Here is a 25,681-nt window from a genome sequence, read left to right as displayed (position 1 = left end):
CTCAAGACTTCATACTAGAAGGAATCAGGAAATTCAGCCAGCAAATTAAATGGCCAGGTACAGAAAAGTGACCACTAACTGTACAATATTTTGGCTCCCTGATGCAAAGAACTGACTCATTGGTACAGACTCTGATGCTGGGAAAGATTGAAGGCAGGAGGAGAAGGGGATGACAGAGGATGAGAGGGTTGGATGGTATCACCGACACAATGGACATGAGTTTTAGCAACTCCAGGAGTCGGTGATGGACAGGGAAGCCTGGCGTGCTGCAGTTCATGGGGTCACAAAGAGTCTGACACAGCTGAGCGACTGAACTGGCTGACTGAACTGTAGAAAAGTCCAGACGTCCTACAATACGTATATCTTTGTTAGACTGTTTTGTTGTCTAGTCCCTGAGTTGTGTCTGACTCTTTGCGACCCCATGGACTGTTGCCCACCAGGCTCCTCTGTCCATGTGATTTCCCAAACAAGAAGACTGGAGTGGGCTGCTGTTTCCTTCTCCAAGGGATCTTCCTGACCCAGGCTTCAAACCTGTGTCTCCTGCATTGACAGGTGAATTATCTGCTGCTGAGCCACCAGAGAAGTCCTTTTGTTTAGATAGTATAATGCAAACGTGAAATATCGTTTGCATTTGACTGAAATTAAAGATATTTAAAACATTTTATGGGAATGAGTCACATCATTAAATATTTTGCTAATTTCCAAATATCTTAAAATCTAGACCCAGTGTCTGTCATTCCAGGGTTAACATACTAGGAAAGAAAATTTTGTTTCTAGGTGAATTTTTCTGTCAAAGACTTCATAAGACTTTCCCAGGAATTTCTTTGCTTTTCTAGGTCACTCATTTATTTATTAACTGACTCAATAAATATCAATATTTATCAAGTATTTATGATTTGTCAGTTCCTGCTCTAGGGAGAAGAAGTAGCAGGGAAACAAGACAGAATCTCTGCACTAAGAATGGAGATGCAGACGTAGAGAATGGACCAGGGCACACAGCGGGAAAGGCGAGGGTGGGGCGAGTTCAGAAAGTCGCATTGACATCTATACACCTATTGCTGTTGAATCGCTATTGTTGTTGAGTCATCTCCAGTTCCTTATGACCCCGTGGACTGCAGCACGCCAAGCTCTTCTGTCCTTCACTATCTCCCGAGGTTTGCTCAAATTCATGTCCATTGAGTCAGTGATGCTATCTAACCATCTCATCTTCTGTCCCCCTCTTCTCTTTTCACCTTCAATCTTTCCCAGCATCAAGGTCTTTTTCAGTGAGTCGGCTCTTCACATCAGGTGGCCAAAGTACTGGAGTTTCAGCATCAGTCCTTCCAATGAATAGTCAGGACTGATTTCCTTTAGGATGGACTGGTTGGATCTCCTTGCAGTCCAAAGGACTCTCAGGAGTCTTCTCCAACACCATGGTTCAAAAGCATCAGTTTTTCGGCACTCAGCCTTCTTTATGGTCCCACTCTCACATCTGTGCATGACTACTGGAAAATCATAGCTTTGACTCTTTGGACGATGTGTAAAAGAGACAGCTAGTGGAAAGTTGCTTTATAGCAGAGAGAGTTCAGCTTGCTGCTCTGTGATGACCTACAGGGGTAGGATGGGGTGGGTGAGATGGAGATTCAAGAGGGATGGGATACGTATACTTACAGCCAATTCACATTGTTATATAGGAAAGAGCAACACCACACCATAAAGCAGTCATCCTCCAATTAAACAAATTAAAAAAAAAAAAGAAAGAAAGAATTCCTGCCCTGCAGAAGCTTACATCCTAGTAAAAGAGACAAACAATCAGTGAGCGAACAAATGTATAATCCTTTCTGGGAGTGATTTTTATCTAGTTTCCATCATCACTGCTGAGACAGATTTGCTCTGTATTACAAAGAAGAGTAAAATAGTGTAAAGAAATCAAAGGTGGAGATTTGGGGGCAAGGAACATTAGAGAGGTGGGTTTCACTGCATTAGTCCAGGGACCCAGAGGAGGTGAAGGAACAAGCCACGTGGAAGCCCAAGGAGACCTGAGGAGGTGGAAGTCTAACCTGTGGGTTAGAGTCAACAGCAGCTGGACCATGCCGAGATTGCCATGAGAGGGCTGGAAAGGACTGATTAAATACTGATCATTAGTGAAGCCCTGATTAAGGCATAGGTGTTGAGTCTGGATAGCTTGGCTAAGAAGGCAGAGTCTTGTATGTCCAGAGTCAAGGAGAGCATCTGAAAAAGTGAGAGAAGCTTAGCAAGGCTTTGGATTTTTTTGGTTTTGCCTTTTTTTTTTAACCACTTTACCTCTTACCTCTGAAGAGTTTCTAGAGTTTTCAGCATAGTCCATCTGCTGTATTAGTTGAATACGCTCTCCTGGTTAAGTGTTCCAGGCAACACTGAGGATGCAGGAAGCTGATGGTGAGAACCCATGATGTTGCCACTAGCCCACATGCATGGTTCTAATTGGCGCAAACATCTGTTGACACCATGGTTTTTCAGCTCCAGCTCTGATGTGATCCACCATATTCTCCATGTTGAATTATGATAAGATCCAACACATGGCCTTTTAATTTGGAGGTCAGACCTGTTGCATGGAGAGAGTTGAAAGGCAACAGTACTTCAAAGCACTTTCCTTCAGTGAGACGCAATGGAAATCAGTGGTCTACTTAAGCATCAAATTAGAACATGCCTTTGAAGAGGTGTGTTTAAAAAAATACACACAGAAGTCCCTATTTGAATAGTCTCCATTCCAGAGGCTTATTTCATCTTCAGAGATTTTTTATTGTATTTTCTACATAGACAGATAACAAAAATCTATGCCCCGTCTTTATAGCAAAAGGTCACTGGGTTCTACAAATCTCTCCCAGTGTCTTTTCCTCCAGAATAGAAACCATTTAAAACAAGACAGTTTTATCTGTCACTTATTCCGAATGATAAGGGATACAGAAGTTAAGTCCAAGGAATACTTTTCTGTATAGTCAATCGAGTTAGTTGAACAATGGTTCTCCATCTTCTATGAAGTAAAAACCAGGGTCGGGATCCTAATAACCCAGCGTCTGCTGTCCTGCTGGCCTCAGCTCCTCCTGTTCTGTTTCCTCCACCAACACTGCATCCTGTCTGATCCATGTGTGAACACACAGACCCACCTCTCCCCAAAAGTGCACATCTCGGAAGATGTCCAGTGCCCTGCCTCCTCCTCATTTTTGCTCAGATAACAATAGCTCCTTACCAAGGTCTGCTGTGACCTTCTCGTGCTCTTAATCCCCCTCTGTTTCTTTTGTTTTTATTTTAATTTTTTTAAGTAGGGGTAGATGATGACTGCAGCCATGAAATGAAAAGACGCTTACTCCTTGGAAGAAAAGTTATGACCAACCTAGATAGCATATTGAAAAGCAGAGACATTACTTTGCCAACAAAGGTCTGTCTAGTCAAGGCTATGGTTTTTCCAGTGGTCATGTATGGACGTGAGGGTTGGACTGTGAAGAAAGCTGAGTGCCGAAGAATTGATGCTTTTGAACTGTGGTGTTGGAGAAGACTCTTGAGAGTCCCTTGGACTGCAAGGAGATCCAACCAGTCCATCCTGAAGGAGATCAACCCTGGGTGTTCTTTGGAGGGAATGATGCTGAAGCTGAAACTCCAGTTCTTTGGCCACCTCATGCGAAGAGTTGACTCATTGGAAAAGACTCTGATGCTGGGAGGGATTGGGGGCAGGAGGAGAAGGGGACGACAGAGGATGAGATGGCTGGATGGCATCACTGACTCGATGGACCTGAGTCTGAGTGAACTCCGGGAGTTGGTGATGGACAGGGAGGCCTGGCGTGCTGCGATTCATGGGGTCGCAAAGAGTTGGGCACGACTGAGCGACTGAACTGAACTGAACTGAACTGATAGTTACTTTACAATGTTGTGTTAAGTTTCTGCTGTGCAGCAAAGTGAACCAGCTATACAGACACATGGATCCCCCTCTCGGAGCTCCTTCCCACCCCCACCCCCCGTCCTACCCGTCTGGGTCCCCACAGACCACTGAGCTCAGCTCCCTGTGCCATGCAGCAGCTTCCCACTATCTGTTTTACACGTGGTCCTGTATATATGTCAGTTCCAACCTCCCAGTTCATCCCACCCCCACCCCCGTGCCTACCCATCCCTTCTCTACGTCTGCCTGTCCATCCCTGCCCTGGAAATAGGTTCATCTGTACCATTTTTCCAGATCCAGTATACATGTGTTAATATACAATATTTGTCTTTCTCTTTAGCACTAAACATTTTCTAATATTCTTACTTCTTTTAGTCTTCCCTGGTGGCTCAGCTGGTAAAGCATCTGCCTGCAATGCGGGAGACCCAGGTTCGATCCCTGGGTTGGGAAGATCTCCTGGAGAAGGAAATGGCAACCCACTCCAGTACTCTTGCCTGGAGAATCCCATGGACGGAGGAGCCTGGTAGGCTACAGTCCATGGGGTCGCCAAGAGTCGGACACGACTGAGTGACTTCACTTTCACTTACTTATTTTAATTATTAATCTCTCCGCCCTGAAAATAGTAACCCCATAAGAACAGGGATTGTGTCATTCCCGCCCCCCCCACCTTTGGCCATATCTACAGAACTGCAACAGTGCCTAGCAAATAACAGGTTCTCAATAAATGTTCTTATTAGAAAAATATGCCCTTTTGTGGAAAAAAAAATACCCCTGCTAAGATGACTCTGGCCATTAAAATCTACAAAGTGGGTAGCCATTCCCTTCTCCAGGGGATCTTCCCGACCCAGGGATTGACCCCAGATCTCCTGCATTGCAGGCCGATTCTTTACCATCTGAGCCACCAGGGAAGCCCATTAAAATCAACAGAGCGATACTCCTTCCCATTTCTTTAAAAAAAACCGATCATCTTTAGGAGCGACCCTCAGAAAACTGTCCCACGTCGATGTGCCCCATTTTATTTTCTTTCTAGCATTCCAACACGGTGAGATACAGAAATGCCCAAAGAGAAGACAGTGAGATAAAGATGATCCAGGAGAAAAAGGAGCAAGCAGAAATGAAAAGGTACAGCAGCATGGGATAGTGCCTCGTGGCTCCCATGCGGGGAGGGCAGACCTACCCTAGCCTGACACCACCCCCGCCCCCAAACTGTGCATTTCCCTGAACAGGAAGGTGCAGGAAGAGGAGCTGAGAGAGAACCACCCCTACTTCGACAAGCCCCTGTTCATCGTGGGGCGAGAGCACAGGTTCAGGAACTTCTGCCGCGTGGTGGTCCGGGCTCGCTTCAACGCGTAAGTGACTCCATGGCAGCCAGGGGCTTGGCCCCGAATCAGGCAAACAGTGTGGGCGGGAGTTGTCATCTCAGGAAGAAGGATCATGTCGTCCTAATGGGGTCACCAAACAAACTGTGGGCTAATTAATCACGCTGCTCCTCCAGGCTGAGCGGCTGACCGGGTGGAAAACAAACAACAGTTGCACGTAGTTAACATTTATACAAAATGCATGGTTACGAAGCACTTCACAGCCACTGCTACTTGTTCCAGGGACACCCAAAATGTTTGCATCCCAATGGTTAAGTCCATATTTTATTTGGAAGCACTCAAACAAGGGGAGATGGGATGACACAGCGAAGGTCACTGCCCATGTCTTCCTTTAGACTTGTCGTTTCTTTGCAGTCAAAATACCTTCATTCTAGAATAACAGAGATTCTATGCATGACAAAACGGAGATCAAGCTGACTAGGACTTCCATCACCGACTATTATGAGAAAACCCACTGGCCAGGGTCCCCGGACCTCCTTTTGTGGAAGAAGTTGTGTGGGAGGCTGTCAAGAGTGGTCAGCCCACAGGACAGTGCATTTGGGACAAGCTAAGCCAAGTTTAGCAAGCAGCCAATGGAGGAAGTGAGAGTCTTGTCATGGATAACTTTACGTAAACATCCAGAGGACATTTTGAATCCTGGAGAAAGTGTTAAAAATTTTTTTAATGCAGATCTTTTAAAAGTCGTGAACTTGTTACAATGTTACTTCTGTTTTATGCTCTGGTGTTTCGAGCATGAGGCACATGGGATCTTGACTTCTCGACCAGGGATGGAACCTGCACCCCCTGCATTGGAAAGCAAAAAGTCTTAACCACTGGACCACCAGCGAAGTCCGAGAAAGTATGAAAACTTTCCGTTCAGTAGCGGGACCTTCCCTGACGCCATTATTAGTAGCATAGTGGACTAAATTGTGTCACCCTCGTCCAAAGAAACTCAAATGTTGAAGCCTTCAGAATGTGACCTTGCTTGGAGAGAAGGACTTTACAGAGGTATTTAGATTAAAATGAGGTCATTCAGGTGGCCCTAAGCTGATAAGACTGGCATCCTTATAAGATGAGGGGATCGGGACACAGATTGCTCTAGGGGAGGGACGACGTGAAGACACAGGGAGGGGACAGCCGTCTTCAGGCTAAGGAGAGAGGCTGGAGCAGATTCCTCCCTCACAGCCTCCGAAGGAAGCGACCGTCCAATACCTTCAACCCAGGGGTCCGCCTCCAGAACTGGGAGAAGTTTCTGCTGTCTAAGCCGCTCAGCCTGCGGTGCTTTGCCCCAGCGGCCCTGGGAAGCTCATGAACGGCTTCCCTGGTGGCTCAGTGGTAAAGAATCACCTGCAGTGCAGGAGGTCTGGGTTCGATCCCTGGGTTGGGAAGATCTCCTGGAGGAGGGCATGGCAATCCACTCCAGTGTTCTCACCTGAAGAATCCCACGGACAGAGAAGCCTGGCGGGCTGCAGTCCATGGAGGCGCGCGAGTCGGACATGACTGAGTGAACCATAGCAACAGGAAGCTAAACCGCGCAGAGCTGGAGGAGACCTCAGGAGCCACTGGGGCTCATTTGTGCCCCCTCCCAGCAGAGGAGGGCATGTAGCTGAGGCTGAGGGCTTTGCCCAGGAACATCAGCTATGGCGTGACCCTCTCTGATCACCAGTCTATGTTCTTCCTGCTATTCTAGAAAGACCTTCACAGTTAAAAGCACCTTAGTAGTAATGATTGAAAACTCTTGAATTTTCACTAAGTAGAAAGAAACTGACAGTGTAGGATTGATTTGATCTGTTCCTAAAGTGGGTTTTTCATCTGGAATTATCCCGTTGGTTGCTTCCATGTTTACGTCTAACTGGGGATTCTCCACTTTGTGTTCCGTGCTCTAATTCTCTTATGTCAGCAACGCACCTCCAGTGGCCCCAGAAAGATTTTACTGTAACTAGAAACACACACACAGAGGGGGAGGAGTTTCACCGAAGACTGCTCATGGGCTTCCTGGAAGTAAAAGTTATAAATCACACCCCCAAGAAATTCTATATAAATTACTCAGCAAGATCACAGTGAAATACAAAGTGAAGAGTTCTACTTAATTCTTGGAGAATTAATTAAATAATTATGAGGAACATCCTTCATCTACTAAGGCAAAGAGTTTGACTACTTTTAAATGGAGGTCAAAATTTGATTTTGTAATATCCTAGTCAGAAATTGTTGAGTGGAGTCAAGAATCCTAAAATCAAGCATTCTGAAAAGCATAAACTTGAGTTGGACCATAAAGAAGATTTGACTGTAAAGCATCTTCGATGCTGAACACCGACGATTTGATGCCTTCGAACCGTGGTGCTAGAGAAAATTGTTGAGAGTCCCTTGGACAGCAAGGAAATCAAGCCAGTCCATCCTAAAGGAAATCAACCCTGAATATTCATTGAAAGGATTGATGCTGAAGCTGAAGCTCCAATACTTTGGCCACCTGGTGTGAAAAGCTGACTCGTTGGGAAAGACCCTGATGCTGGGAAAGATTGAAGGCAAAAGGAGAAGGGTCGACAGAGGATGAGCTGGCTGGATGGCATCAGCGACTCCGTGGACGTGAGTTTGAGCATGGTGCAGGACAGGGAAGCCTAGTGTGCTGCCGTCCATGAGGCATGAGGTTGCAAGGAGTCAGACACAACCTAGTGATTGAACAGCAAACCAACCTCTGAAACGCCTCTGATTTTTCTTCCGTCTAGTGTTCTCCGCCTTCCAAAGTCACATGCAGTTAACATATATGTAAGAGACACTTTGTAGAGGATTTGAGAGAGAGTTTAGGTAGATGAGATGTTTATGCATGCTACAAGCCAAGTTGTAACACGCATGCTCTTGGCAGAATTTCTGTGTTTGTTCTCTCTTACAGATCTAAAACAGATCCGGTCACAGGAGCTGTGAAAAATACAAAGTACCATCAACTTTAGTAAGCATTACAAACTCTGTTTTCCATGCACATTTGAAGTTCCACAATCTCCATAAACATTTAAAATTTTATTTTGTTTCTGTATCATGATATGAAATAGACAGCTGGAGATTCATTTTTAAAATGCCAGTCAACGTTTCTAGACTCACAGAAGCATCATCTATGACTTTTAGCAACTTTTTTCAGAGGATTTGCATTTCTCGCTTTTGTTTGGTCTTCGGCAGTGACTTACTGGGCTTGGTGACTTACCTGGACTGGGTCATGATCATCGTAACCATCTGCTCCTGCATCTCCATGATGTTCGAATCCCCCTTTCGAAGAGTGATGCACACACCTACTTTGCAGGTACTGCTGCCGTATCTCACCTCTCAGCTCAGTGGAGAAACGCTGACCTATGATTTTTGGATTCATGGTGACCAGACTGCCTTCTGACCATTTCAGATTGCCGAGTATGTGTTTGTGATATTCATGAGCATTGAGCTTAATCTGAAGATTATGGCAGATGGCCTATTTTTCACTCCGACTGCTGTCATCAGGGACTTTGGTGGCGTAATGGACATATTTATATATCTTGTAAGTCTTCGGTTAATTCCTAAATACAAAATGGAATGATTTTGTCAAATTGCCTTCATTTCTTGGTATAAGAGTGAGATACGTGAGTCACAGAGGTTCAGCTGCCATGACTGAGTTCTTAAGTAGAGTCACAGTCTATTAGAGGCAGATAAATGGCTTCCATGTAAAAATCTAAATAAAAAGCATTAAAAATATTCATGGATATGGTTCAGATACATCAACTACATTCATGTATGCAAAAGACATGCATTAATGATGTCTAAGATATCAAATCTAGTTTGCACACCACAATTCTTATGGCACCTATACTAAAAAATAACTGCATCATATAATTGATCAATGAGTCTCTTATCACTGAAAATTAATAGAGTATGGTTGGACCACTCTTCCAATTCCAACACCAGGAATAAAATAAAATACCAGGCCAGAGAGGGTAACCATTCAAGTGTCTGTTTAAACTAAATGGGGGAGGGGGTGGAATTCCCTGGCAGTCCAGTTGCTTAAGACTCAGCACTTCCACTCCAGGGGGGCATGGGTTCCATCCCTGGTCAAGGAACTAACATCCCACATGCCATGCAGTGGAGCCACCTCCCAAAAAACTAAATGGGAAAACCACAGTAGAGGACTGTAAGAAATTTCTATCTTTCTGTTTGTCCGAGAAGGCATGAAATCAATGTCTCTTCCAACACAACAAACAAAATTATCACTGTTAGCATGTAGCACATTTAGATCATTAACAAAATAGTAAGTATTCAGTCAAGTGTGAGGTCTGGTATCCTTGATGAAAGGAATTTCTATCCTGCTGATGTCTATGGAGCCTCCAGTGCATATGTTAAAAGAAGGGGAAAGAGGTACCTGTGTCCCCACACCATGGGTGTGGGGACCCCTATTTCATTCCTGCAAACACCTGATGACTTCTTTAGGGGCTGCTCACAGGTCTGGATCGAGTCCACAGAGCTGAGTTACATCCAGTGAACGCTTGTCCTACATGACCCATGAAATCTCTGCTAAAGGAAACTTGTGGCCAGTTAGCTCACAGTAAACGTAGATAATAGAGGATAAATTGCATAAATTCTGGAGGTTATTTTTTTTCCCTCCAGGTGAGCTTGATATTTCTTTGTTGGATGCCCCAAAACGTGCCTGCGGAGTCTGGAGCTCAGCTCTTACTGGTTCTCCGCTGCCTGCGACCACTGCGCATATTCAAGCTGGTGCCTCAGATGAGGAAGGTTGTTCGAGAACTTTTCAGCGGCTTTAAGGAAATTTTTCTGGTATGTTACAGTCACCCTTTGCTTCTGGTCACCGAGTCCAGCTCTTACTGTAGCAAATGAAGGGATGAAATGAGGCTTGCTCATCAAGGTTCAGTCTAACATTTTGTTTACTGCCAGAAGATTATAAAGGTACTAGAAAAACACAACACATATTCAAAGACTTGACGCCTGGATGCTTCTGGCTTACTAGTGTATTTAATTCAGCCAACGTTTATATAGTAAATTAAAGGGAAGCCCTCTGGAAAGTACAATGGACGAGAATCCAAAGAGCTAGTACTGTTGACACTTCCACTCCTAACTCTTGACCCTAAGTTCTACGCTGGGTTTTAGTTGCTAAATCTGGAAATTAAAAAGAAAATTCAACACCATCAGCTTCACAAATGATAATAGGAGTTCACAGGTCTGGGCTCATAATCTCATTTTCTGTGTCCCCAAACTCATATAGCACAAAATTTCACCTTGATCTTTGGAGTGCTAACATAAAACAACTCTTCAAAACTGTAACATGCAGGTGTGCCTTGCTTTAAGTAACCTTAATATACAGTAATGAATACTTAGAAATATGACTGAGGAGAAAAATATAATTCTTAATTGAGCAAATAATTGATTTAGGGTCTTTTAAGAGTAGAGCCACAGATAAAACAATGAGGAAGAGCCTCTTTGCTCACAGTCTGTTAAAGAAGAAGCTTTGCCTTATAGGGGAAGGAACACAGGATTCTTTTCGTTAATGTTGAGGTCTGCGTGTGCATGGAAAACATAAATTGATTTATATAAGCTTGCTTTGTGTCTTGCTTGCTAGAAACACACCTATAGTGAGAGAACAGCTGTAGTTGGGGTTGATTCTAAGGTATTTTAAAGACAGGCTATTATGTTCCTACAGGCAGATATTAACAGATGCTAATATTTTTTCACAAGCTGTGTTTAAAATTCAATTTTGTTTTGTTTTTTGGTACTATAACCATGACACTGTGGCTTTTCCCACAGCTGGAATTGAGGGAAGACAGAATAGCGCAGTGAATTTTCCTGACAGCAAGCGTGCATGCATCTTTCAACCCTGATAGAGTTTAGCAAATGGTCTGTTTGAGTCTTGATCCAGAGAACGGCTCTGCGTAATTTTGTATCTTTAAGAGATCTGTTTGGATGATTCAGCCAGCACAGATGAGTGGCGTGTTCACTATGTTTGCCTCTTTCTCTGCTGAGACCAAACAGTCATCCAGCAGAGGGCGCGGCAGCCAACCACCAGATTTGCTGTTCAAGAAAGTGTGATCTCACACCCTCTGTGCGCGGGACCTTCGCTCGCCCTCAGCTCTGGGGCCCCCAAGAAAGCGAAGCCACAGTCCCTCTACTTAGGCTCTGCTAGCAGACATATGAATCCATTTTGAGGAAATGGGGAAAACAAGAATTATTTCACCGTTTTTCCTTTGTTCCATTCAATAAAATAAAGCAACGTGTTGATTTCAAAATCAGAACAGTCCAATTCATAGTAAAAATACCTTAGCCTGTGTTCTTATGTGAAAGCCATGTGTTTTTATCCTAAAAATGCCAAACCTGTTAATTTCCTCTTGTTTACATTACAGTCAGGTTAATTGAATGACCTGTGGGGGAGACATTAAAAGATAACATCCAAAGACTGTGAATATTGTCCCATGTTTTCTGAAAAGTCCTGTTCGTATCAGTGCTCAAACCAAACCTATCGTTTTATAAACATATTATGAAGAGATTTGCTATCTCACCCATTTCTTTCAGGTCTCCATTCTCTTGCTGACCTTAATGCTCGTTTTTGCAAGTTTTGGAGTTCAACTTTTTGCTGGAAAACTGGCCAAATGCAATGATCCAAACATTATTCGAAGGGTAAGATGTCTTTTCTGTCTTTGGGGATGAAAATCCGGGACGTTTACCATCCCTGGGTAACCATGTGCAGAGGCTCCCATGAGAACAGAACTCTAAGGATACTCTTTCCGTGGACTCCCTTTGCAGAGGTGTGTCTCTTCTGGTGGGTGAAGGTTTATAAGATGAAAACGCATCTCAAGTGCGTCCTCCTCAATCCAACTCTCAATCCTACTCTCCTCACCTATTCCAGAGTCCAGCCACTATTGATGTCTTCAGTGTAGACACCCCAGATTCCATGTGAAACCTTTCCTTTAGTTCTTCCCTAACTGAATCCTGCCTCTGCAGTGACCTGACACTCATATTAGCAAACAGCAACCCCCTCCCCCAATATAAAAGGCAAAGTTTGACTTCCAGTCCCCCTCTTATGACTTATCCATTCCTCCATTAGGAAGTCAGGACCCCGCATTATCTCTTTGCTTCCCACAGTCTCCCCCATGAAAACAACTAAGACCCAAGCTTGAATGCTCTTGACTCTGCTCTTTTCTTTTTTGGCCTTGACACAAGGCTTGTGGAGCCTTAGTTCACCAACCAGGGATTGAACCTGGGCTTCCAGCAGTGGAAGCACTGAGTCTTAACCGCTGGACTGCCAGGGAATTCCCTCTACTCATTTCTTTCTCTTTCTTTGGCCGATGTTCTGGGAGAAAGCTGGAACAGCCCCCGTATGTCAGTAGCTGAACGTAATGAAATGAATGTGTTGCATGTTGAATAATTCAGACAGCTGCCCTCCGGATGACGATGCCAGGTCTCATGTTTCTTCTGTCCTGTGTCCCCACCCTTTGCCATCTTCAAAGACTTCTCTGTGTAGCTGGCAGTTAGGAACAGAAAACCATCTCTCGGAGGACAATGGGCTGAGCCTGGGAGTAGCACCTCTGACTTCCCTGCTCCCCATGTCCCACTGGAAAAGGTGTAGCCTCCCTGGGCTGAAGGGAACCTATGGTGTGTACTTGAGTGGTGTATTCTGTAGACAAGAGGGTAGAGTTTGGTTAATAATTAGCCAATCTCTGCTGCACGGCCCTCTCTCCCATTCTCTTAGAATCCTGCCAGCTATTACAAGTAGGTTAATGGAGTGAACCCAGTTCTGCTGATGTATAAACTAGCAAGAGTATTCCCTCTTCCATCTAGGTAAAATAATGCCTTAAGTCCATTAAAATGTGCTATCAGAGCTGACTGTACTACTTATTTCCATATTTCCAGCAAATATGGCTATCTAATATAGATTTTATATTACTGTAACCACTGTTATATTTTGAGACTTCTGATTATAAAGCTTACTGACTCTCAGCCATGAAATTAAAAGACGCTTGCTCCTTGGAAGAAAAGCTATGACAAACCTAAACAGCACCTTATAAAGCAGAGACATCATTTTGCCAACAAAGGTCCATATGGTCAAAGCTAAGGTTTTTCCAGTAGTCATGTACAGATGTGAGAGCTGGACAACAAACAAGGCTGAGCACTGAATTGATGCCTTCAAACTGTGGTGTTGGAGAAGACTCTTAGAGTCCCTTGGACAGCAAGGAGATCAAGCCAATCAATCCTAAAGGAAATCAACCCTGAATATTCATTGGAGGGACTGATGCTGAAGCTGAAGCTGCAATACACTGGCCACCTGTTTCAAAGAGATGACTTATTGAAAAAAACCCTGATTCTGGGAAGGATTGAGGGCAGGAGGAGAAGAGGGCAACAGAGGATGATATGGTTGAATGGCATCACTGACTCAATGGACATGAGTTTGAGCAAACTCTGGGAGATAGTGCAGGACAGGGAAGCCTGGCTTGATGCAGTCCATGGGGTTGCAAAGAGTCGGACACAACTTAGCAAGTAAACAGCGATCATAAAGCTTAATAGCTCTCAAATCGTTATAAGATACAGGTAACATCTTTGTCCAGATACGTTATCAGTCATGTTAACGAGATTTTCAGGAAGAGGCGTAGCAGAAGAGACAGGCTAAGGTCAGGCAGACCTTAAGTTGTTTCACAAGATTTCTGCTTCGTTTAAATCCGCTCCCCAGAGGTTCTGGGAACTTTGATAAACATGAGAAGACCTAAAAGAAACATGGTAAAAAGGTCATGGTGTACCAAACAGGCTAAACGAAGGCAGTAATAATGAGCTGATGCATTAGTCCACAGGCTCATGTAAGGAAGGCAGGGTTATTTTAGGTCCGCCCTGAATAGAGGCCAGAAAGATAATAACTACATTTCAAGATGAATCCTGTAGAAATCTTGGATGACTCAGAGGAATAATAATGGCCTAAGAGCCTTGTGATTTTACACTGTCTACTTATCACCAGCTCAAAAGGTGGTGACTTGTATAGGGGTCAAGGACACACAGTGGACCGACAGACACACAGATACCACGAGGCATGTATCCTTTTTCCCAGAACAATGAGGCCTTTGTGGAAAGCTCAGAAGGAAAGTCTAAGAAAGCTTAGCCTTTACAAAGGCCTTTCAGAGCCAGCAGAACAACTGAAAAGAAATCGGTGTAGTGAAGCATGGTCTAGGTCTTTGTAACGGAATGAGTTCTTTTCTAGTCCCCACAGAAGACGCCAAGGTCAAGTGAGCCGTGTGGTTGAAGGGGGTATCCAAGTTCTGCCTTGGATCTTCCATTCACTTCTGTAAAAGAAGAGACAAGCTCAAGCAAAAGAGGAAACTACATACCCCCAACATTTGGATCATACAATTCGCATTTAAAGGCCATGAAGCTTGTGCTGTTGACGCCATGGTTCCAGCTGGAGTCGTGTAACATGTGATGTCTGATGGCTGGCTTCTTTCACTTGGCATCGTATCTTCAGCGTTCATCCATAGTGTAGCATCTATGAGTACTGTAGCATTCCTATGGCTGAGTTATATTCCATTGTGTGGATATACCACATGTGTTTATGTATTTATTCAGTGATGGACACGTGAATTGTTTCCACCACTGGGCAACTATAAAGAACGCTGTTTATGATGATAATGATATAAACACTCATGTACAAATTTGTATGTGGATATATGTTTCATTTCTCTTGGGTCGATATCTAGGAGAAGAGTTTCCGGTTCATACGATAGCTCTCAGTTTAATCATTTAAGGACCTGCCACACTATTTTCCAAAGTGGCTGTGCCAGTTCCCATCCCCACCAGCAGTGTTTGAGAATTCTAGTATAAGGATTAGAATTTCTGCTTGTCCTCATCAAAGCTTGTCATTGTTTGACTTCCTGATTACAGCCTTCTTTGTGAGTAGGAAATGGTTTTCCATTGTGGTTTTGATTTGAGTTTCCCTCATGGCTAATGGGGACTTCCCTCATAGCTCAGATGGTAAAGAATCCACCTGCAATGCAGGAGACCCTGGTTCAGTCCCTGGGTTGGGAAGATCGCCTGGAGAAGGAAAAGGCTACCCACTCCAGTATTCTGGCCTGGAGAATTCCACGGACTGTATAGTCCATGGGGTTGCAAAGAGTCGGACACGACTGAGCGACTTTCACTTTCAGGACTAATGCTGCGGAGCATCTTTTCATGTGCTCATTGGCTATTTGTATCTCTCCTTGGAAGAATGTCAGTTCACTTATTAATACTGGCCACTTGCTAAACAGTCTCAGCATCGACTTTCACCTGCTTTTTTCTGAAGTCTTTATCACTACTAGTTGAGTCGCTGTGCACATCTGTGTTGTTAGATAAAAGACCTCTGTTGTTCTGTATAAAAAGTGTTGCTGATCTTTTGTCTTTTCTGAATTCATTTTCTAACCAGATTCCTCTCTTCATCCTTTTATTTTTTTTCCCCCCTGTTTTAGGAAGATTGTAATGGAATATTCAGAATTAATGTGAGTGTGTCCAAGAACTTAAATTTAAAATTAAGACCTGGAGAGAAAAAACCTGGATTTTGGGTGCCCCGTGTTTGGTAAGCATATCAGAAAAATATCCTGAAAAATGCCATATTTGTCAGCATCAGGGTTTCCCGCCCCAGTTTTATTGAGAAATAATTGCCACATGTCACTATATAAGCTGAGGGCATACAGTATGATGGTTTGATTTACATGTATTGTGAAACGATTACCACAATAGGTTTAATTAACATCCATCATCTCATATGGGCTTCCCTTGTGGCTCAGCTGGTAAAGAATCCACCTGCAATGAGGGAGACCTGGGTTCGATGCCTGGGTTGGGCAGACCCCCTGGAGAAGGGAAAGGCTACGCACTCCAGTATTCTGGTCTGGGGAATTCCATGGACTGTACAGTCCATGGGGTCGCAAAGAGTTGGACAGGACTGAGCAACTTTCACTTTACTTTTCATCTCATATAGACTCAATAGAAAGAAAAAGAAAAAATTCTCTTTGTGATGAGAACTCAGGATCTAGTCTCTTAACAGCTTCCCTGTGTATCATACAGCAGTGCTAACTATAGTCCCCATATTGTACATTACATCCCTAGTATTTATTTACCTTAAAACTGGAAGTTTGTACCTCTGCCTACCTTCCTCCACTCCCTGCCCCGCCCAGCCATCCCTGCCTCTGGTAGTCATGAGTCTGATCTCTTTTTCCTAAGACTTTCATTGGGGGTCAGTGGTTTTGTTCTGTCTTGCTCTTTTGGAGTCCATGTATAAGTGATAGTATGCAGTATTTGTCTTTCTCTGTCTGATACATTCACTTAGCATAATGCCTTCTTGGTCTATCCATGTTATGTATAGGTATCTATAGTATAAGGTTTTAAAGCAGCATAATATGGCATGAAACTGAAAGTAAACAGTTACTTAAAAGTAATGCAAGGCAAAGCATTGGATTACAGTCGGATGCAAAACTAAAATAAATAAGAGAGCAAGTAATACACTTAAGACCCAGATTGCTTCGTGAAACTAATGAAATCACTGCAAAATCTTTCCAAAACCTTAAAGTGTGTATCTGAATTCATACTTTAAAAATTAGTGAGGCTTATAGAAAAGAAGGAAATAATGCCATTTGCAGCAATATGGATGAACCTAGAGATTATTGTACTAATCGAAATAAGTCAGACAGAGAAAGACAGGTTAACATGTAATATCACCTAACTGTAGAATCTAACTGAATAATACAAATGAACTTATTTACAAACCAGGAATAAACTCACAGGCATAGAAAACCAGCTTATGGGTACCAAAGGCGAAAAGGGAGGAAAGGATAAATTAGAAGTTTGGAATTAACAGGTACACACTACTATATATCAAATGGATAAATAACAAGGACCTGCTGTATGTAGAGCACCGGGAACTATATTCAATATCTTATAATAGCTATAATAGAAAAAACCTGAAAAAGAATATGTATATTCTATATAGAGAGAGTTACATATAGAATATATTATAGATAGAATTATATAAAGAATATATGGGAAATATTTTATATAGAATTATATGTAAAATATAGAAAATATGTATGCTATGTATATATTTAAATCACTTTGCTGTACACCTGAAACTAACAACATTGTAAACCAACCTTACTTCAATAAAAATAAATAAATAAAGATTTTAAAAATTAGTGAGGCTTCAAAGAAAAAAGATTTTCCATCAAACTTGTTCAGATATTAATTTTTAATTAAACCAATTTAAAAATTTTTAATAATGTTAATCAAATCAAAACTAACCTCATCCTGACTTCATATCTTTAAGGAAGATGTGATGTTCTGATAACAGTTGTAGAGAAGCCTGAATCATAAAGCTAGTTCAATTTTAAAACCCATTTACTTTGAAGGATTTTGTTATTGAAACCCTGGAAGGGAATAATCAGTAACATGATTGTATCTCTCTAAAAAAAAAATTGTTTTTTTTTTTAAATAAGTTTTTAAAGCATTTACATCAAAGCCGGAAGTATCTGGTACCTTTGTTCTCATCCATTTTCCTAGCAACTATGAATGGGATCTCTCAATCTGCTTCACTGATACACTGAGGGCTCTGTCAACTTCATTTTTCCTTTTAAATCCGTATCTGTTTTCTCTTTATTTCATTTTTATCTCTTAGAATAATGAGTGAACCAGAGCAACTGCTCTGCTTTTGTCCAATTGATATTCTCTACTAAATGTCAAAACCCTTTAAAAGGAATAGCGTTTCACCCAGTTGTACCCTTAGGACTCATCATTACCTGCTTTGGCATTCCTATAATATGAAATTCACCTTCATAAACAATTCAATACAATTTATATTGGTTTTTTCTAATACCAGAGAACTATGGGAAAAGAGATTAATTTTGGATATAAGGCTTGAGCATGGTTAGAGAAGTATATAGCACATGGGAATATCTTTACCCCAGTGTTAACTAGAAAAGCCGTCTAATTTACATTACCATAAAAAATTAAAGAAGCACAAAACGTTTATTTTGTTGTGAGATTAAAACTCATTATTATACCTTAAATAATTTATTTATATCAGGACATCAGCTTTTGTTTTTGTTTTTGCTCCTGCTGTTTTGGAATTTTGGCTAAAGTCTCAGGCTGAGGTCACTAGAAGATAAAGTATTCTGACGTTTTAAAAAAGACCAACTAGCTCAATCCCAGGAGAACTTACTAAAACATTCTCCACCTCCATTATCCAGCTTCTGTAAAGGAAACCACTGCACTCAAAGATGACATCATGGTAGTGAAAGAAGTCAAGAGCAGAGAGTGCTGTGGCTTCAGCTCCCATCACCGTGGGGAAAGGTGGTGGGTGCTCCCCACCCAGGTCAAGTGAGCACCCCTGGGAGGATCAGCTGCTATCAGAGATTGGCACGGCAAGAAGAGAGGCTCTTGTGGGCAAGCTGCTTCTCGCCAGCTGGTGGGACCGGGTAGTCTGGTGTTTCTGGAGATCCATGTCATCCCTGCAGGAGGGCCGCCTGACCTGAGCCTTCCTGCTGGAAGCCTGCTGCACAGGGCCGTGTGTCTGTGCATCACACCGCTGAGCCCTGCGCTGCAACCAGGGAAGCCCGTGTGCCCTAGAGCCGCTGCACCACTGCAAGAGAAGCCGCTGCAGTGAGCAGCCTCTGCACAGCAACCGGAGAGTAACCCTGCCTGCCGCAACTGGAGCAGCAGTTGCCTGACCTAGCACACCCAAAGTCAAATCGCAATGATAAACTCATTACTTAAAACACAAGAATACTGAGATATTAGTCAAGCCAACAGATCAAGAGAGAATTACCCCTGAAAAGATAGTTCGGGACTTCCCTGGTGGTCCAGGGGCTGGCTCTCCTCCTGCCAGTGCAGGGGCTGCAGACTCGGTTCCTGACTGGGGAGCTAAAATCCCACCTGCCTCGGGCCCAAAAAGAATTAAAACATAAAGCAGAAACAATATGGTAACGAATTCAATAACGACTTTGAAAATGATGCACATCAAAAAGAAAAAGGAAAGATAGTTTGCTACTTATAGTTCCTGGTGTAGCGGGGGAGGGGCATAGGACATCACAGGGGACCACGTGGGGAAGCACCGGGTGAATCGGCAGGCAGAGAGATGGGGAGAGCTGGGGCAGGGAGCCTTTATTGTGGCTTCCCTGGGAAGGGACATGTGAGGCAGGGCCAGCAGGCTGAGTAGTCTCAGGGGCTCTGGAGCATGCATGCTTGCATGCTAAGTTGCTTCAGTCGTCCCTGACTCTTTGCCACTCCGTGGGCTGTAGGCTCCTCTGTCCATGAGATTCTCCAGGCAAGAATACTGGAGTGGGTTGCCGTTTCCTCCTCCCAACCCAGAGATCAAACCCCTGTCTCTTGAGTTTCCCGCATTGGCAGGCAGGTTCTTTACCACTAGCGCCACCTGGGTCTGGAGCAGAGATTCGTCCAGAGTGCTCTGGTCCCTGGCGGTGGGGTGATGAGGGCAGCCGGATGGTGGCCCCGAGTACAAAAGCTGGATACAGGAGGTGGTTGGGGTGTGAACTCGAGTGGTTGGTTTGTATTTGGAGGGAAAAAAAAGAGCCTTGAAAAGGAATCTTCCTGAGTTGGGGGATGGTGATGAGGGAGACAGGAGGCCAGGAAGGGTGACTCAGACATTTTATCCGGTCGTCCATAACAAAATGCATCCAGCATCTGTACGTAGGACAGGTGTTAAAGGACCAGGTTTACGATTAAAACGTGGAGTATTTCTTGGGAACACAAAAATGAGCTCCGTGAAAGAACAGTGACTGCTGAGAAGAAAGGGCCCAGGGACAGAGGCCAGCAGAGTCAGATACACAAGACAGGACCCCACGTCTCTAAGTCCAGCTAATCCCCACCCCGTCTGGTAAGAACTGGGCGGTCACCATATGGGAGGAGTAGACCAGAGTGGCCGACCTTCATTTTCTTTCCTCAGACCACATGTCAGGCTTGAGCTGCTGAGAGTAGGATCCTGGTACAGGTTTGAATGGAGTAGGAATTTTAGACTGAGGCTCATCATATAGTGAAAAGTGGCCAAAAATTTTTTAGAATCTCCCCGAGCGGTAAAGGACCTGCCTGCCAATGCAGGGGTCGTGGATTAGATCCCTGGGTCAGGAAGACCTCCTGGAGGAGGAAATGGCAACCCACTCCAGTATTCTTCCCTGGAAAGTCCCATGGACAGAGGAGCCTGATGAGCTACATCCATGTGGTCACAGAGTCGGACATGACTCAAGTGACTTAACAAGCATCCATGTAAGATGTCAGGAAGGGAATATAATACACTGAAAGGTAGTATTGGGAGAAGAGTAAGCCATTTCTGGTCGTACCCTATGGTGTTCACCTTGTTCCATAAAACCAGCTCTCTATGATTTTAAAATCAGCTAATTGAAATGTAATATTTTATGCAAGTTACTATTAAGGACTTCAAGTTCAATGACATTTTAAAAGCATAAACAGAGAGACATCTCTTGAACATTATCACAATAGTTTTTCCCATTTGTTCAGAATATAACAACTTGGGTGAGTTTTAGCGAAATATAAATCTTTCATCAAATAAATGTCAACTTGTAACCGTTTAAGTTTTCACATATTTTCTTTCTCTGATAATCTCATCAAGAGTTAGCAGCTTCAATTTTTGTAATTTTATATTGGCTAATTTATGATTAAGAAAATAACCTATATCTCAGAATTGGCCTAGAGGAATGTTTTTATAATTATAATTAGGATATAAATATGCAGTAGCTAATTCAGGAGGCAGTCTGGTTTCTACATTCGCTCTTCAGAGGAATACATTCATCTTCTTCTGAATCACTTGGACTTGATGAGATAAAAATTACCTTGGTGAAAAGGATTAAACATATATATTATAAATATTGTATATTTTGTTGTAAGCAGAGATCTGGGATTTAGGAAAATGAAATGCATGAAAGAGAAGTCAACAAAGTGCTCAGTTTTGCAATAAATGTATTTATTGTTTACTCTTCTCCAGGTACTATGCTGTCACTGGGGACAAGCTATGATTTCCGACCCTTAAAACCTTGAAGTCTAGTGGAGAACAGGAAATAAAATTAAAATAGTTTAATACGATATGCTGAGGTTTTAATGCTGCATAAATAAGCCCCTAAATTCACCTGAAGTTCACCAGAAGTTTACCTCTAGGCAATTTCAGATCACACTGTGATATATTCTAGGAGAAAGAGATCAGATGTCTCTGGAGTCTAAGCCTCCGACAATTTGGGTATGCACTCTAAGAAAAAGAGTGTAAAACACTGTTGCTCTGTTAAATTTAACAGAAACATGTGCTTATGCAAACTCGCTTCCCCGGCCCTTCCTGAATCTTAGAAGGGGCCTTGGCCAAGGAGGGGCCTTGAGGCTTAATTTTTTTGTTTGTATTTTTCATTGTTGATTTAGCTCTTTTTGGCTGTGCTGGGTCTTCCTTGCCGCACGGGCGCTTTCTCGAGTTGCGCTGCATGGACCTCTCTCGTTGCAGAGCACGGGCTCTAAGCACGTGGGTTCCGTAGTTGTGGCGAAGGGTCTCAGAAACACCGCAGCATGCCGGATCTTCCCGGATCAGAGATCGAACACGTGTTCCCCGCACTGGCAGGCGGATTCTTAACCACAGGACCACCAGGGAGGTCCCGAGGTTTAACTTTTCAGTTTCTCTAGCTGATTATCAGGCTAAAGATAATAAAAGGCAGGTGTATCAGCCTTTGGTTCTAGGGCGAAGGGTCCAGTGGCAGTGGCAGGGGAAGCACCTAACCCAGAGCATGATTGGACCAAGGAGAAGGACCGAAAAGAGAAGACACTCAGTTCACTCCTGAAGGGTGGATAGGAATTAGGCAGGTGGAAGGGGGAGGAGCCAAAGGCAGGTGGGAGGGAAGGGCGAGGCAGAGGTTAGAGGGTTGCAGGCTGAGTGAATTCAAAGGGCTGTTACCAAAGAGCAAGGCAAAAAATAGAAGCCTGCATTCCAAGAAGTGCAAGTTTCGGATGTCTTTAGAGTAAAAGGCAGAGATGTGGCAGATACCAGGTGCCGTTCTGGACAGTACCATGCGCTGCACCTTCACATCCCAGGGCAGAGGCTAAATTCCTCTCCTCCAAGGCATCTCCATCTTCCGAGGGGAGAACAACTCTCCTTATCGTGACCTGGGATCCTTGGAGCATTTGTCACCAGGGGTTACAAAACTGACCAGATTGTGAGTCAGAACTGATTCTTCATTTTGGATGGACAAGATTTGCTGTTGTTCAGTCGCTAAGTCGTGTCCGATTCCTTGTAACCCCGGGGACTACAGCACACCAGGCTTCCCTGTCCTTCACTATCTCGGAGTTTGCTCAAACTCATGTCTGTTAAGTCCATGATGCCATCCAACCATCTCATCTTCTGCTGACTTCTGCTCTTGCCTTCAGTCTTTCCCAACATCAGGGGATTATAAGCTTTTAGAAATTAACCAGAAAAGAAAACAAAAGGACCACAGAAAAACTGACAATAATGGATTGTGCTTGGGGTTTGTTGAAGTCCGCTGTTGGTGAGGTCTCAAACTTTCTAATTTTAGTATCAGGAACGCAGCGTAAACAGATAGCTTATATGATTGAAACTGAGACTTTTTAAATGTTATTTAGTCTTCCAGTAATTTAAATCTGTGATCTTCCATTTTATTTTTCTTGTTTTAGCCTAAAAGTATATTTTAACATATTCTAACTTCTAAAAGATTTAGAATATAAAAGTAGCTTGAGTTGCTGCAAATTCAGCTTAGAAAGCACTTCTTACATAAAGAAAATGGATGGGTAAGAAAGTTGGACATCAGATCCGAGAGCGGACTCACTTTGGTGTGTGTGTGGGGGGGGGGGGGGGGGGGTGTGTTTCCAAATCCTTATTCAAGAAAATTCTGGCATCTGTAGAATCCTTACAGCTCCTGTCTGCTATAAAATATATTAAATTTAATTGAAATGCCCAAAAGAAAAGAGTGTTGGAAAAATCTAAGAGAATATGCCTGTACTTTCATACTTAAAAAGTACAAATCAGAATCCCAAAATGTGTATTTCTGAGTGGGACCTTTTTTTTTTTTTTACTACATAGAAAAAAAGCTGATATACCAATCAGCTCTAAACCTTTAAAAACAAGTCAGTCTCAGTTTTATGTTTTCTTTTTAGATTCCCACATATTTAACATTAAAAAAAAAAACTTATAAAAGTATATCTCATGACTGTCTCTGGTAGAAAAATACTAAACCAGATTCCCCCAAGAGTGTTGGCCTCCTATGAAGGTTAACTTTTGATAAATGTGCTAGCAAAAAAGAAAAATTATCAAAATATAGTCAAGCTAGGCTTCAGTTGGTCTACTCAATTCAGTCATCCTGAGCTCAATTCATCAAATCCAGGAAATGTGACGGTAGTCAGGATTTTCAAGCGTGTAGTTGTCTAAATATTTTAATTATTTAAAATAACCTCAGAAAAGGGGAAAAAGCACTAAAATTTTCTTCTGTTAATGAAACTGTTGGCTAAGACCTGTAATGAATAGGGGGTGGGGGTGGGGGTGGGGAATGCAGTGTAGTAGAGATATTAGTGAGAAAAGTGTCAGATAAACAGGAAATGAGACATTGCCCAGAATGCCCCCACACACACCTAGAATAGAGGGGCCAAATAGTTTTAGAAATCAGACGTTAACTGCGGGTGTAAACAACACTGGAGTCTGTAAGTAGTGTCTCTTGAGTATCTCGGAGTTAATGAGAGATAAAGTCCACAGGCTCCATACCACCCCCAGGACCCCCAAAGCACCGCTAGGTCACAGCTTGCTGCTCCCGTGATGACAAAGAATAAAATCAAGTGGCCAAACTCAACTCATTTTACACTTTCTGTACTAACAGCAGAATTTGTAATCTATGCTTTTAGAAAGGTTTTCTAATGTAAAACTATTCCAAAATTCACATCCAGACTCCTGTGCCCCTTTGTAAGGCTTTCCTGCACAAGCTCTAACCGGTCCCCGGTATAACCAGGACTAGCCCAAAGCATTGCAGACCCTCTGGAGCTAGTAGTCACAGAGTGTTTTGTCCTTTGGGGTTAAGAACACCTCCCCATTACCTAATAATTAAGTACATAATAAATTCTAACATGCTGATGCATTGTTATGAATTAGTAATCGAACATCACCTAGCCTCCCTTCCAAGTGGCAGGTACACATTGCACCCAAGAGTGGAGAGAGTTATAGATACTGCCTCAGAGTGCTTCTCAGCAGAATATCACGGGGAAAATTCCTCTTTCTGACCCACAGGGCAAATCCTCGGAACTTTAACTTTGACAACGTGGGCAATGCAATGCTGGCATTGTTTGAAGTTCTGTCCTTGAAAGGCTGGGTGGAAGTGAGGGACGTTATTATTCATCGTGTGGGGCCGGTAAGCACGCACTGGAATCCTTTGAACCAGACCACAGCTGCTTTCATTGGCTTTGATGGATAACCGTATTTTTTTTTTCATTTATACAGATGCATGGAATCTATATTCATGTTTTTGTATTCCTGGGTTGCATGATTGGACTGACCCTTTTTGTTGGAGTGGTTATTGCTAATTTCAATGAAAACAAGGTAAGAATTCTTGGTTTGAATTCCGCAGGGTTTATTCTTTCCTAGCAGCTCACTTTGAGTCCTGTTTTTCATACCCCACATGAAGTCACCTTTAATTGCGATGTGACTGGTGTGAATAATCTCCATAACTCTTTTACAAGCTACCTCATTGCTGCCTTTCAGGCACAGTATTTAAGAGCAGGATTCTCTTGCAAAATCTTCTCTTTTGGTGAGGGTGTTATTAATTTGCCTAGGACTGAGAAAGCTCATCTCCTATTGTCCAAATTGAAAGGCTGCCAGGCGAGTTATTAAAATACAATAGCTGAAACCGATGCACTGATTGCAGGCAATATTACTTTCACAAAATGTAAATTGGATGCTTCTTGGTGAGTCAGTAGGTGAACTCAGAATTTTGATGGGTGTGGGTGGGGACTTGCAATAGAAGTTTTGAAATCCTAATTCCTACGATAAAAGGAAGATTTGTCTGATTTCACAGAAAACTTTGCATCCTTTATGAGTTCGGGATGCGTGCTGAGTTCCTAGCAGCTCTAATGAACGGTACAAGAGCTCACAAAGGGAAAACAGCAAGTGTAGTTTCCTGGCAAAAAGAGTTTGGGAGAAACATTGCCTGTCATTCTTCTGGACGTGGCTGCGATGCCCTCTGTTCGATTAGGGTGGATCTTCCTCCGGAATCACGCACTGAGGTTTTCCATGGGCATGTCTCGAGTCTCACAACTCTAAAATGCAGACTACAGGGGTGAAATCATTGTGTAGGGGTTTGGAAGAAGTAGATGATGGGGCCAGGATTCAGCAGTGGGGCCCATTACATGTCAGCCCATTACCGACAGGTCATTCAAGGGTGTGAAAATGTCGCCTGTTGCTCTGCAT

At 43.1% G+C, this 25,681-nt stretch overlaps 1 protein-coding gene and 1 non-coding gene across 2 annotated transcripts in view; both read left to right on the top strand.

Annotated features, from left to right (window-relative positions):
* NALCN (sodium leak channel, non-selective) overlaps positions 1-25,681 on the top strand; it is a 302,582-nt gene that overhangs the window by 247,636 nt on the left and 29,265 nt on the right. The window contains exons 21-30 of the mRNA XM_015098259.3: positions 4,923-5,014; positions 5,119-5,241; positions 8,138-8,194; positions 8,419-8,539; positions 8,636-8,767; positions 9,868-10,035; positions 11,782-11,886; positions 15,693-15,799; positions 24,506-24,626; positions 24,716-24,814. Of these exons, the coding sequence (XP_014953745.2) occupies positions 4,923-5,014; positions 5,119-5,241; positions 8,138-8,194; positions 8,419-8,539; positions 8,636-8,767; positions 9,868-10,035; positions 11,782-11,886; positions 15,693-15,799; positions 24,506-24,626; positions 24,716-24,814 (1,125 nt within the window). The remainder of the gene's footprint in view (positions 1-4,922; positions 5,015-5,118; positions 5,242-8,137; positions 8,195-8,418; positions 8,540-8,635; positions 8,768-9,867; positions 10,036-11,781; positions 11,887-15,692; positions 15,800-24,505; positions 24,627-24,715; positions 24,815-25,681) is intronic.
* On the top strand, positions 4,271-4,342 carry TRNAC-GCA (transfer RNA cysteine (anticodon GCA)). Its single transcript has one exon. It is a non-coding gene; the product is annotated as a tRNA-Cys (tRNA).

The sequence above is a fragment of the Ovis aries genome, chromosome 10, assembly GCF_016772045.2.
Source record: "Ovis aries strain OAR_USU_Benz2616 breed Rambouillet chromosome 10, ARS-UI_Ramb_v3.0, whole genome shotgun sequence".
In the NCBI taxonomy this organism is placed as follows: Eukaryota; Metazoa; Chordata; class Mammalia; order Artiodactyla; family Bovidae; genus Ovis; species Ovis aries.
The sequence above is the reverse complement of the archived record's forward strand: the minus strand, read 5'-3'. Positions and strand labels throughout refer to the sequence as shown.